The sequence below is a fragment of the Xyrauchen texanus genome, chromosome 49, assembly GCF_025860055.1.
Source record: "Xyrauchen texanus isolate HMW12.3.18 chromosome 49, RBS_HiC_50CHRs, whole genome shotgun sequence".
In the NCBI taxonomy this organism is placed as follows: domain Eukaryota; kingdom Metazoa; phylum Chordata; class Actinopteri; order Cypriniformes; family Catostomidae; genus Xyrauchen; species Xyrauchen texanus.
In genome coordinates, this window is record NC_068324.1 from 23157485 (window position 1) to 23170188 (window position 12704).

At 41.9% G+C, this 12704-nt stretch overlaps 1 protein-coding gene across 1 annotated transcript in view; it reads left to right on the forward strand.

Moving 5' to 3' along the window:
* Positions 1–12704, forward strand: part of ano5a (anoctamin 5a) — a 76546-nt gene that overhangs the window by 44103 nt on the left and 19739 nt on the right. Inside the window, exons 9-14 of the mRNA XM_052123004.1 lie at positions 2325–2430; positions 2523–2583; positions 3383–3534; positions 6100–6174; positions 11528–11756; positions 12430–12608. Coding sequence (XP_051978964.1) covers positions 2325–2430; positions 2523–2583; positions 3383–3534; positions 6100–6174; positions 11528–11756; positions 12430–12608 — 802 coding nt within the window. The remainder of the gene's footprint in view (positions 1–2324; positions 2431–2522; positions 2584–3382; positions 3535–6099; positions 6175–11527; positions 11757–12429; positions 12609–12704) is intronic.

The window sequence follows — 12704 nt, forward strand, 5'->3', positions numbered from 1 at the left end:
GTCCCGTCCCGGGACATACGGGTAGAAAGGGAAGCGGGCGGACGGACGTGCGTCTGTCAGTCAGATTTTTTCTTTGGAGCCGAGCGGTTGTGCAACAGCAAGCTGAAGTTCACCTCTGTTGGCAAGAAGCACTGCTGTTGATCTTACGGCGCATTTTCAGCGGCGTTCTCTCTCTCTGCACGCTGTGCAGTCCATACCCCTGTGTGCTTCAACAGCGCTTTCCCCTCCTTAAAAGAGTTTGTATCTCTCTAAAAGAGTTTGAGTTTTTACTCATAAAAGAGCAATACACAGACAGGTGTTGAACGTCCTTTTCAGGACGCGTCTTTTTAAAAATGCCTTTCCACTTCTGTGTAGTTCCTGGATGCAGTTGATATCTCTCCAAGACCGACAATTCCGACTAAAACAATTCCAGAGGCTCCTGGGGCATATGGCATCCTCAGCCGCGGTCATGCCGCTCGGGTTGATGCATATAAGACCGCTTCATTACTGGCTTCAGACTCGAGTCCCAAGATGGGCATGGTGCCGCGGCACATACTGTGTGATAATCACCCCCTCCTGCAGTCAGACTTTCAACCCTTGGACAGACTGTTTTCTGCAGACCGGAGTCCCCCTACAGCAGGTGTCCAGACGTGTCGTTGTCACCACAGACGCCTCTCAACAGGGTTGGGGTGCCGTGTGCAACAGGCACGCTGCCGCTGGATCCTGGACAGGGCCCTGGCTGCATTGGCACATCAACTGCCACAGTTGCTGGCTGTATTCCTTGCCCTGCGGAGGTTTCTCCCGCTGATTCGGGGCAAGCACGTCTTGATCCGTTCAGACAGCACCGCGACGGTAACGTACATAAATCGCCAAGGCGGCGTGTGCTCTCATCATATGTCACGACTCACCCGCCATCTCCTCCTTTGGAGTCAGCAGTGACTCAGGTCACTTTGCTCCACTCATATCCCTGGCAACCGCAACACAATGGCGGACACGCTGCCACCCAGCGTAGAGTGGAGGCTCCACCCCCAGGTGGTCCAGCTGATTTGGACTGTCGAGCTCTGCAACAGATGTCATGGCCCCCACAGTGCCCTCCACTGAACATTGTGTCAGTCTGAGATCACATAAAGAGACAGAAACAATTGAGACAGCCTAAACAAATAGAAGAACTGTGGTGAATTCTCCAAGAACCTTGGAATACCCTATCTGCCAACAACCAAGAACAACTGTGTGCAGGTGTAACTAGGAGAATTGGTGCTGTTTTGAAGGCAAAGGTGGTTACACCAAATATTGATTTCATTTTTTTTTATGTTTACTGGACTTTGTATGATATTTAATTGATAAATGAAAACAATTCATGTCATTATTTTTGAAGACATCCTCACTATGCAACATTTTTCGCAAGTGCCTAAAACTTTTGCACAGTACTGTGTTGTGTATATATATATATCAAGCTTTTGACACTTAGGACAATTGAGGGACTTGTTCACAACTATTACACAAGGTGAAAACATTCACTGATGCTCAAGAATACAACACACTACTATATGCATATTATACTTTATGTTATTATCTGTAATGTAGATTGTGAACAGTATAAAATAAAAAAATATATGTTATCGCTTATATTTGTATAAATTATGAAAGGGGTTGAATGTTCACACGAACATTGATGCGACAAAAGGGAATGCAAACTTATCAACTTATTACTTATAACTTATTAACTTACCAGTTAAATTGATATACCAGTTATGTAAAATTGCAGTTCTTCCAGTCAGAGATTGTGCTACAAATAATCATTATATTAGAAGAAATGTATTATGTTTTCCATCATGAGTTACTTTTGGGTTAGTTACCTTTGTGCATTTATATCTATATAGTTGCCAGGGTTTGTTTGCAGTATCTATACAGCTAAATACAAAAGTTTGCAAAGATTAAGTACACAGTCTTGTTCCTTTTATCTTTTTGTCTGATTTTCAAATACTTTTTTTGCTTCAAATCAAAGTTTGTGATTTTGCAATTCACCTCAGAGCTGGTGACTCTATAGAGTTACATATTACTTATAAAGAACAACTTTGTCCATACCAGCCAGTGTACAAGACGACAGTTTATTCTAATTCCCGCTATAATCCCCTTGTTATGTTAAGACACTTACTTGCGCTACGTTATGAGTTGTGCTCTGAACATTCTGGATTGAAATGACATGTGAAATCGAGTTTGCAAGGCTAGAAGCATTCACATACTTTTGCAGAGCATGTCTGGTGTCTAAGACACCTGTAGAGTTCCGTGAATGTAAGTCCGTGTTCAATCACACATCTCTGTTTTATATTGTTTCTCTGCTGTAGTAAAGAGATCTGTAATGACTCCATCGGTGGGCAGATCATCATGTGTCCTCTCTGTGATAAGAAATGTGGCTACTGGAAACTCAACTCAACGTGTAGCTCCTCATGGGTGAGTGAAGAATATTATATTGATTCCAGTAATGAGAGTCTCAGCATATTTATTAATGTAAAATGATGCATTTTCTTCTAATTGCCTTTCAGCAATCTTATCTGTTTGACAACACAGCTACTGTATTCTTTGCGATATTCATGGGAATATGGGGTGAGTAAAGTTAGTTTCTTAACTCTTTTAGTGCAGTCTAGGGCTGTTAAGATTGTCATAATCGCAGTTATTTGTTTGACAATAATCATCTGCCAAATTTCACAATTAACAGTCTGATTATATTTTATTATATTATATAATGCATTAATACAATTTATTGTTATTGTTATTGTTATTGTTAAGATTATTGCTAAATTATTCACTTTCACAAATTATTTTGAGGCTCTTCGATTAAACCCACAAGCACTTATTTCCCATGTAGGCAGACCTTTGATATTCTATGTGTATTTGAAAATGTTTCTAGACTTCGTCTTCACAGAAAGAAAGTGGTCTCTGTATCGCTGGATGCCATTAACACTGCATGTGTGAACCCGCAACGACCAAGAACATTTTCCACTACACAAGCCTTAAATTAAACTTCCTTCAAACTTCTCATATAATTAGACATACATACAGTTTCTTTGAAGCAGCTTTAGACAAGTGGTCCTGGGGAGGAGGAGGAGAGTTTCAGAGAGAAACTCAATGCACGCTTCAGTGAAACGGACTTACCTGCAAACTTCCAAGATAATTTAAATGTTAGACAAATAAATTGATTGGCTAACAGATTACACGTCAAAGGACCTATCATCTTGCACCATGTAGAGTTTCATGACTGAATAATTTCCTCATGAATGTAACGGGGTGTCCCAGGGTGTTGAATCAAATGGTTTTATTTGTGTACAGGATGCTGATCCCTTCATCTTTGGTATAACTGTTTGCATTATTTGAGTTTTGAACTGTACCTTTTCTGTGGTGTCAGTGACTCTGTTCTTGGAGTTCTGGAAACGTCGTCAGGCACGGCTGGAGTATGAGTGGGATCTGATGGATTTTGAGGAAGAACAGCAGCAGCTGCAGCTCAGACCCGAATATGAGACCAAGTGCACGAGCCGACGCCTCAACCGCGTCACACAAGTATGCATACATCTCAGCTGACCTTTGACCTAATTCGAGACTTATTCAGTTTAACTGGTTACTTAAAGCAGAATGTATTAATACTATGGCATTTCTATCATGTCATGGATATGAATATTGCCATTTGAGTGTTTGAGTACATTGTTATTGAAAACAAATTTCTACAGATATTTCTCTAAAATTGTTTGTTCATAAATATTTTTTCATTTCAAGAATTTCTTCAATTTTAAGATTTGCTCTGACTTTATTTGTCCCTTATAGGAGCTTGTTTTCATTGCTTTTCAACTGTCTTTTTAACAGATTTTATAGTAGCCTCAAAAATGTAAAAATCAGGGTAAAATTAGAATATGAAAGAGAGTTTCAGTGAATTTCAACAACTTGTAGAAGCCACTGCACATTATATGATGTTATAAGACATTAATGTAACATGAGCTGACAAGGAAGCACATGAAGTAACTGATAGTGGTCGACAAATACAGGTTTTTTAAATTGCCGATACTGATATCATGGCTCATATAATGCTGATATAGTGTATATACACACACAGTATATAATACAATTTAATGACAGCAAATTAGATTTAAAGAAAATTGTTGCAATGAAATTAATTCTTAAAGAATAATAACTGAAAATTGAGTACACATATTTGAAAACAGTAATTGTTTATTATCCATGAAGTAAGCTGTTGACAGATTTTTGAAACTTGAGTCAGAATGTGAAAATAATAGTTCTGTTAATTGGTGGAAAATAATAGCCTGGCTGATATATCAGTCTATCATTACGTGACTGTTCACACCTCTTATTGAGTGAAAACAGATTCATGAAACAAACACAATAAGAGTTGTTAGTCAAGGCTTTAACCTGATATTATACAATTGTGTTACTATACCTGCATTTTTTTATATATTTTATTTTGTATGTGGCTCATACGTATTGCGGTAGTTTCCTGGTGAAACGAACACTAGAGGTGCTGAAAATACATCAACTCACTTTCACACAAGTGATGAGTAAAACAGCAGATTATCAATTCATCAACACTTTTCACCCTGTTCCTCACACAATGCTATCTGATGACATCTAAACACCTTTACCATAGCACATGACATGTAAGGCGATCACATAAAAACTGATAGAGCATTGAGCTTGAGATGTAAAGGACCGGGGTATGAGTCCTGAAGAGCACGTGAGTCCACATGTGAGACGAAAGTGTTATAGAGGCACCACAAAAATATATGGTTGCTTCAGCAAGCTTTTCATCTCACATTTGCCTTTTATGACACTGTTGGTTAGGTTTAGGTTAGGGAGGTCAGTTTTATTGATTTTAAACTTGATAGAGCATTAACCCACAAACCTCATGTGTTTGGGATAGAGGTAATCCCATAGTCATTTTGCTTAGACCCATAAACAAGCTGATGGAAAAGACAGATAACCAATAAATCAACAAAAAAAAATAATTTTATTAAATTTGAAATTTTTTTAAGTCTTTCCTTTTCGTTTTACTGTGACAGGCACAGATATACAGTAGAGGCAACAAGAGACAAACATGAATAAAATCCCAGATGCAGTTTGTGTAACCAAAAGCTCAATAATAGCCATAAAAAAAAATATTTCTTGAATAACGAGGGACTATGTACAGTATGAACAAGTCCACAATAGCGCAATAGTAGATCACCAGCGATCACTTGTCATAATTGCCCAGTTTTCCGTTAATTTGGTATTTAAAAATACTACTGTTATTGTGTAGATCCATTGAGTTCTAGTGGTACAAAACAATGGAGGAATAATTGGGGAAGTTGAGAAATAATAATAATAAAAACAATCGTTATTATTACAGCTGATTTTTGGGATAACTGATTGTTCCAAAAGCCAGCTATCATGCCAATATACATGTAAAACCGATACATCTGTAAAACTGAATCGCCGGTCAACCTCTAGTTTTGGGGAACATTTAACTTGTGTTTAACACCACATGCTGGACATTTCACCTTGTAAATGCCGTGATACGTATAAAGAACCACTTATAGTATTGTCATTTTGCTAAATTGTTGCAACAGCTACGTAGTTTTCAGTACATAAGGCTGGATCTTACACAATATTTGCTGAAAATGTATGAGTTGTTAGTCATATTTTAGTTGGTAGTAATGGGAGAAACAAGATAATCAGCATGTTTGTTTGGCTCTACCCATGTGGTGTTGTGTAGGAACAGGAGTGGGTACTAGAACAGGCCACAGCTGATATAGCTGGCAGGTTCATTCTGTGCTGGGCCACTGTTATGTTGTGGGTAAGACTGGCACAGGACGACAACAGATCCATTTGCTGTGTGTATTTGAGTGTGTAGCAGTAGTGTCCTGCCTGCAGTGTGATCCCATCTTAGAGACACCATAGACCCAGAATAAAGCTGAAGTTACGATGTAGACATTGCAGATGGCCAGTAACTCATTAGAAACAGGAGTCCTCGTAGGCAGTAGTGCGGACACTGACGGCACTAGTACAGTTTGCTAGATTAGGACTGCTGTGTGTGGTGGTGGTTGCTCATGTTCCCTGCTTTGCTCGCTTGCTGTGTAGGAGATGGAGCCTTACTTACCTGCAACTAGCAAGTGTGCTCGCTCATTACTGTCTGGGGCCACAGTACTCTTCTGGGTGAGCATCAAAAATGTCCACTAATAATGCACCACTATCATAACTCTTATACAGTTGGCTCCAAATGTCTGAGTTCACTAATGAAAATATTTCTAATTTTGAGTCATTATAGAATTACTTAGCAATTTCCCTGTGATGTTGGTGTAAATAATGAACATGGGACGTCTGTGGACGACTTCAATATTTTTTAGAATTGATAAGAAAAATGGCTTTCGCATTTACATGTTTTCGAATGCTACTTTCTGCAAAAACCCTGGAATAAGCTGTTTTCGTAAGTGCGTGTAAATGGGGTCACTGTCACAAATTTGGATGCATTTGATTTGTGACCTAGCAATAGTAGCATAATCTAAATTATTTCTTGTTCATAACATGTCTTTTGCTTTAAAGTTTTAAAAATCTTAAAACAAAGATTTAAAAATGTTTTTTTAATTGCTAGATTTTCAGTGTGTTCTCAGACTTTTGGACCACACTGTACAGAGAGAACAAATTCTGTTATACATTGTTCTACAATACATACTCATGTTTTTATGTCAGTATATTAAATCAATAGAGAACAAAATATAGCCTAGATATTAGCTCTGTTCCAAACATAATGAGCTGTCTACCTTGACTGGATTTTAAGGCACCATTAGTGCACTCCTGACATGTAACAGGAGATAGGCAAAAATAACTTTCTTGGTCAAAACACTCTGCACAAGTAGCCTTGCAGAACACGTGCCACACGTGGAGTTGCTGCCTATGTAGTGTGTTCCAAATCAGGCCATTTAAAATAAGATGCTGCCTTAGAAGACAGCAGCCAATGTAGACAGTAGTCAACAAGTCAACTAGTATTTGGAACAGAACTATTATATACAGAGTTTATAACAAGTTATTGTACAACATTTGTGTTCACATTAAAATTAAATGTTAATAATAAGTTGATGGACTGTATGGACACATCTGAAGTGCACATCTGAAAGAGGTAAGTCAGATGTTTGTTGTAGAATAGTTTGCCTGAGGATGCATGTTTTTAACAGCATGGAGAGTTTTACTGTTTTGATATGCATTACAGAGCTCTGCTTTATCATATTTTTCTTAATGTTGAATATTTGTTGGGTAATTTCTGTTATGCAGTACATTTTGGGCTTTGTGTTTTGTTGTAATTAAGGAAGTATTTTAATTAAATACTATGAAAAATCAGACTTTGAGAAATATGATCTGGTCAAGCGCAGACCCTTTGACTATTAATTTTAACTTGATTATTTAAACAATGGCAAGAAGTAATAGGTTGTTTAACACAGAATTGAACCCTATTGCTAATAATTACTGATGTTGTTTATGCTGTTTCCCTATCTGTCACTCACTCAACGTTATGTCAATGTAGTGACACTAGGGGTCACCTTGGGAGCCCGAGACACCTTCTGATCTTTTATAAAATGCCAATGGGAATTGGCGAGTGATATTTGCATGCCACTCCCCCAAACATAAGGGTATAAAGGAGGGGCATGCATACCGCTCATTCAGATTTTCTCTTCGGAGCAGAGCGGTGGCTATTTCATTGAGAAATAAGTCAGCTGAATTCCCACGGCTTCCATTCACCTGCTGGATTCTGACGGTGCATTACAGCAGCTTCTACCCCTCTCTGCACTGGTGTACTGCAGAGATTACCCCTGGGTCTTTTTTCCCTTCCGTTTGTGTGTTATTCCTGGGTGCGATCGTTATATCTCGCCTTCAGACGGCCACGGTCGCTGTCTTTCATGCCTGGGCACTGCCGACGTGGAGACATTCTTCGTGGATGCGTCCCCCTTTGGATGAGGTCGCCCAGCCACATGCTGACGTGGAAATGGCGAACGTGCTTTCCCGGGCAGCCGCAAGCATCTTGCTAGAGTGGAACCCTCTGCTCTCCCTTGATGATTGGTTCCTGAGCCCGCGGCGCTGCTCACAGCCACGCCCCGCCCCAGTTCCTTTCTTTCTGGAAGTGCATAAAGAGCATACAAGATTGTGGACGGCACCTTTTACTGCCCGGTTCCTATCTTTTGGCTCCCCCGCCCTCACTACCCTCAATGGTGGGGCAGCCAAGGGCTACTCGGCGATGCCCCCAGTAGATAAGGTGCTCGCGGTGCACCAAGACGCTGAAAGAGCTGCACAAGGGTATTTCCGCCCCGGGATTGATGCAGAAACTGTGCTTGGCGACCGACCTTGCCCTCCGGGCGACGAAGGTCACGGGTTTCTCGGGTGGGTGATGTCCACCTTGTTGGTCCAGAAGCGGCACCTTTGGCTCAACCTGGTTCGTGATGAGAGAGTCCGACAAGGCACGGTTCCACGGACCCCATTTCCCAGGATGGCCTATTCGGCGACACCATCGAAGACTTTGCCCAGCAGTTCTCTGCAGTGAAGCAGCAGACGAAGACCTCAAGACCCCACACCCCTTCTGCTCATTGCCAAGGGCATCCCCCTGCTGCAGCTGCACCAGCTAGACTGTCAACCCAGGGACAGGGAGACCCACTGTTCCGGAGCTGGTGAACAAACCACTCCATCCCCCGTCGGAGGGCCGGTAGGAGAAACTTTTGTTCCTTTTTCATTTCATTTCGCCGTACGCTCAAGTAGCTGCTGTACCCAAAATTTTACAAAAGAGCGGTTTCCTTATTCCCTGGGTCACATAACCAGTGTGTACGGCCATCATTACAACCACCGTCCACCATTCTTTTTTGGCAGGTTTGGAGCCCCAGCGGCGGTCCCATCTATTGATGTCTCTCAACTCAGCATGGCCACAGGTCTCAAGCCCTGTCAATTTGGCCTCTCTGGCTCCACCCCGCCATGAGGCCTTACCCGCCGGTATGTCCGACGAGATTGTCCCCTTGGTCTCCCTCGCCCGGAGCTTGGATGCGTGGCTTGCACTCTCCAACCCGTCGCGATGGCTGGCCCGTACTGTCCGACTACGCGATTCAGTTCGCCAGGCGCCGGCCTCATAATCATAGCTCACTCTCGAGACGTGTTGTGTGTGCATAGGGACCTGGTGCTCTCGCACCTCAGACGGCTTGGGCTCCTCCCGGTTCAGAGCATCTCTTTTCTTGGTTTGGAGTTGGACTCAGTCTCAATGACGGCACACCTCTCCAACGATCGGCCAGTCGGTGCTGACCTGTTTGAAGGCGTTCAAGCAGAAGACAGCGGTTCCACTGAAACTATTTCAGAGGCTCCTGGGGCATATGGCATCCTCAGCAGTAGCCACACCGCTCGGGTTGATGCATCGCTTCAGCATTGGCTCCGGACTCGATTCCCGAGATGGGCATGGCGCCACGGGACACATTGCTTGGCCATCACGCCGATCTGTTGTCGCCTTTTCAGTCCTTGGAACGACTTTGCATTTCTATGGGGCCTTCCTAGAAGGCTGGGGCGCTGTATACAATGGGCACACAGCCGCCGGCTCCTGGACGGGCTTACATCTACATTGGGACATCAACTGCCTCGAGTTGTTGGCAATACTGCTCACGCTGCATAGGTTCCGGCCGTTGATCCAGGACAAGCATATGCTGGCTCGAACAGACAACACGGCAACGGTATTATATATCAGCTGCCAAAGTGGTTTACGCTACCGTCGCATGTCACAACTTGAACGCTGTCTCCTCCTCTGGAGTCAGCAGCACCTCAAGTCGCTGCGAGCCACTCACATCCCGGGCAACCTCAACACGCTGTCATGGCAGGTTATCCACAAGGGAGAGTGGAGACTCCACCCTCAGGTGGTCCATCTGATCTGGACTTGATACAGGCAGGTAGACATGTTTGCCTCCCCAGTATCCTCCCACTGCCCGCTTTGGTACGCTCTGACCGAGGCGCCCCTCGGTATAGACGTGCTGACACACAGCTGGCCTCCTGGACTACGCAAATATGCATTTCCCCCAGTGAGCCTGCTTTCACAGACCCTGTGCAGGGTCAGGGAGGATGAGGAGCAGGTCATCCTAGTAGCACCCTACTGACCCACCGAGACTTGGTTCTCGGACCTCACGCCCCTCGCGTCAGCCCCTCCCTGGCAAATTCCCCTGAGGAAGGACTTTCTTTCTCAGGGACTGGGGACCATCTGGCACCCTCGACCAGACCTCTGGAACGTCCATATCTGCCCCCTGGACGGGACGTGGACGACCTCAGAGGCCTACCACTTGCCGTGGTAGACACGATCACTCAGACTGGGGCCCCCTCTACGAGGCGCCTGTATGCCTTGAAGTGCCATCTGTTCGCTAAGTGGTGTTCTTCCTGGTGCAAAGGCCCCCAGAGATGCCCAGTTGACTTTCTGCAGAAGAGGTTGGAGGGATGGCTGTCCCCCTCCACCTTGAAGGTGTGCATAGCCACTGTAGCTGCACACCACGACACAGTGGGCAGTAAGTCCTTAGGAAAGCTCGACCTGATCGTCAGGTTCCCGAGAGGCGCCAGGAAGTTGAATCCCTCCTGAGCACACCTCGTTCCCTTGTGGGACCTCTCTGTAGTCCTGCAAGTCCTACGAGGGGCTCACTTTGAGCCCTTTGAGTCAGCGGAGTTTAATGCACTCTCTCTGAGGACAATTGTGTCTGTCGTACCTGTGAGTGGGGCCTCACGGCATGGTGGAGCAGGAGTTGCCACGTCAAGGAGGCTCACGTCCCAAGCTTGTGGCTGTGCTGAGAGAAAGGTCAAAGCACTTAACTTGCTCGAGCGTGCCCACCATAATACCGGTTAGTGTCGGGGGAAGAGGGTGAACATCCTTGTGACTCATCACAACTGCCTGAGCGTGGGTGTGTGTGTGCTGCAGCTGGGCATGTGAAGGCAGGGAACCCACTTTTTCTCCAAGATCAGAGGTGGTTGGGGTCTCCTAAGAGCATCCCCTAGTGTCACTACATCGACACAACATCGAGTGAGTGACAGATAGGGAACTGGACTTAATGAGCTTAATGTTTTTTAAATAAATGTGACTTTCTTTGTTTAGTCAACTTACTTAATTCAAGTTAAATATTAAAGTTCAATTACTTATAGAATTTTATCATTTAATATTATTATTGTCATAGAAGTTGTTAGGGCAAACCCATTTGATTGTGATGTGCATAGTTCTCTTAACTTATTTCAGCTGAATATTGTTTTCTAAGTTCAGTAACTTCTCATAAGTTCAACAAACAGAAACTTGGATAATTGAGTTATCTCAACAAGATAAATACAAGGCAATTTATTCAGAGTCTACATTTTAAGTTATGATATCAAAAGGCAAAATAGTTTTTTACAGTGATGGAGACATAAAAACTGTACTGCATAGTAGGAATGACCCTGTTCGATATATTTAATAGTATCTAGTAAATTAGGTGTAAAATCCTCTTATTTTACGTATGACATGTGGCTTTTTCACTCCAAAATCCAGATATCTCTGATTATTGCCAGTATAATCGGGGTGATAGCGTATCGTCTGGCAGTATTCGCAGCGTTTGCCAGCATCATGAAGGACAGTCCCACCAATAAACTGGACGTGGTGGGATCACTGATCACTCCTCAGCTTGCCACATCTGTAACTGCTTCCTGCATTAACTTTGTCATAATAATGGTTCTGAACTACCTGTATGAGCGCGTGGCCATCTGGATCACTGATATGGGTGAGAGTCTGTACCTGTTTTTTTTATCGGGCTTCTTAATCTATTTTATCTAAATTATCAACAGTTGCGTTTTTTAGTTATGTTTAATAAATGTGATGAATAATAATTTTTTCTTAATATTAGGTTTTATTGAATATATTTTTTTTAAATATTTGTAAGATTTTATTCATGTAATTTTAAGTTTTAAATTTAAAGAATTTAAAATAAAATAAAAATAAAAATGAAATAAAAAAAATGACATTGGCATTACTGAGGTCTGATTCTTGAATGAATCTTTCTGATTGTTCAAAACGATTTGTAAACTTTGTAAATTGTCTATTTTGAAAAACTGCTAAGTGAGTGTCGATCTTGTTGGGACCTTAATGCAACATTTAAAAAAACAAACAGTTTTTATCTGTGTGTGTGTGTGTGTATATATACAGTATATATACAGTATATATACAGTATATATATATATATATATATATATATATATATATATATATATATATATATATATATAATTATAAATTTAAAGCATAAGGCTGCTACCTAAAATGTGAAAAAAGTGGTCTGAATCCTTTGTGTACTATATACATACAGTATAAGTATGTACTAGTGTGGTTCATGTGTATGTGAGCATTCAGATTTTTGGAGCTTTGTGTACTGATTGTCAATTACAAATTGTTCACAGAGGTTCCCAAAACATACGTGGAGTATGAGAACATGCTCACAATGAAGATGTTCCTCTTCCAATTTGTCAACTACTATTCGTCCTGCTTCTACGTCGCCTTCTTCAAGGGAAAATTTGTGGGTTACCCAGGAAACTATGGATACATGTTCAACAAATGGAGTGGATTGAGAAATGAAGAGGTACAACTGAGATTCCAAAAGTTACATTTATAAGTTTATATTATTACAGTAATTTTGGAATATATTTAAATAATAAATTAAATAAAAATAGATTAT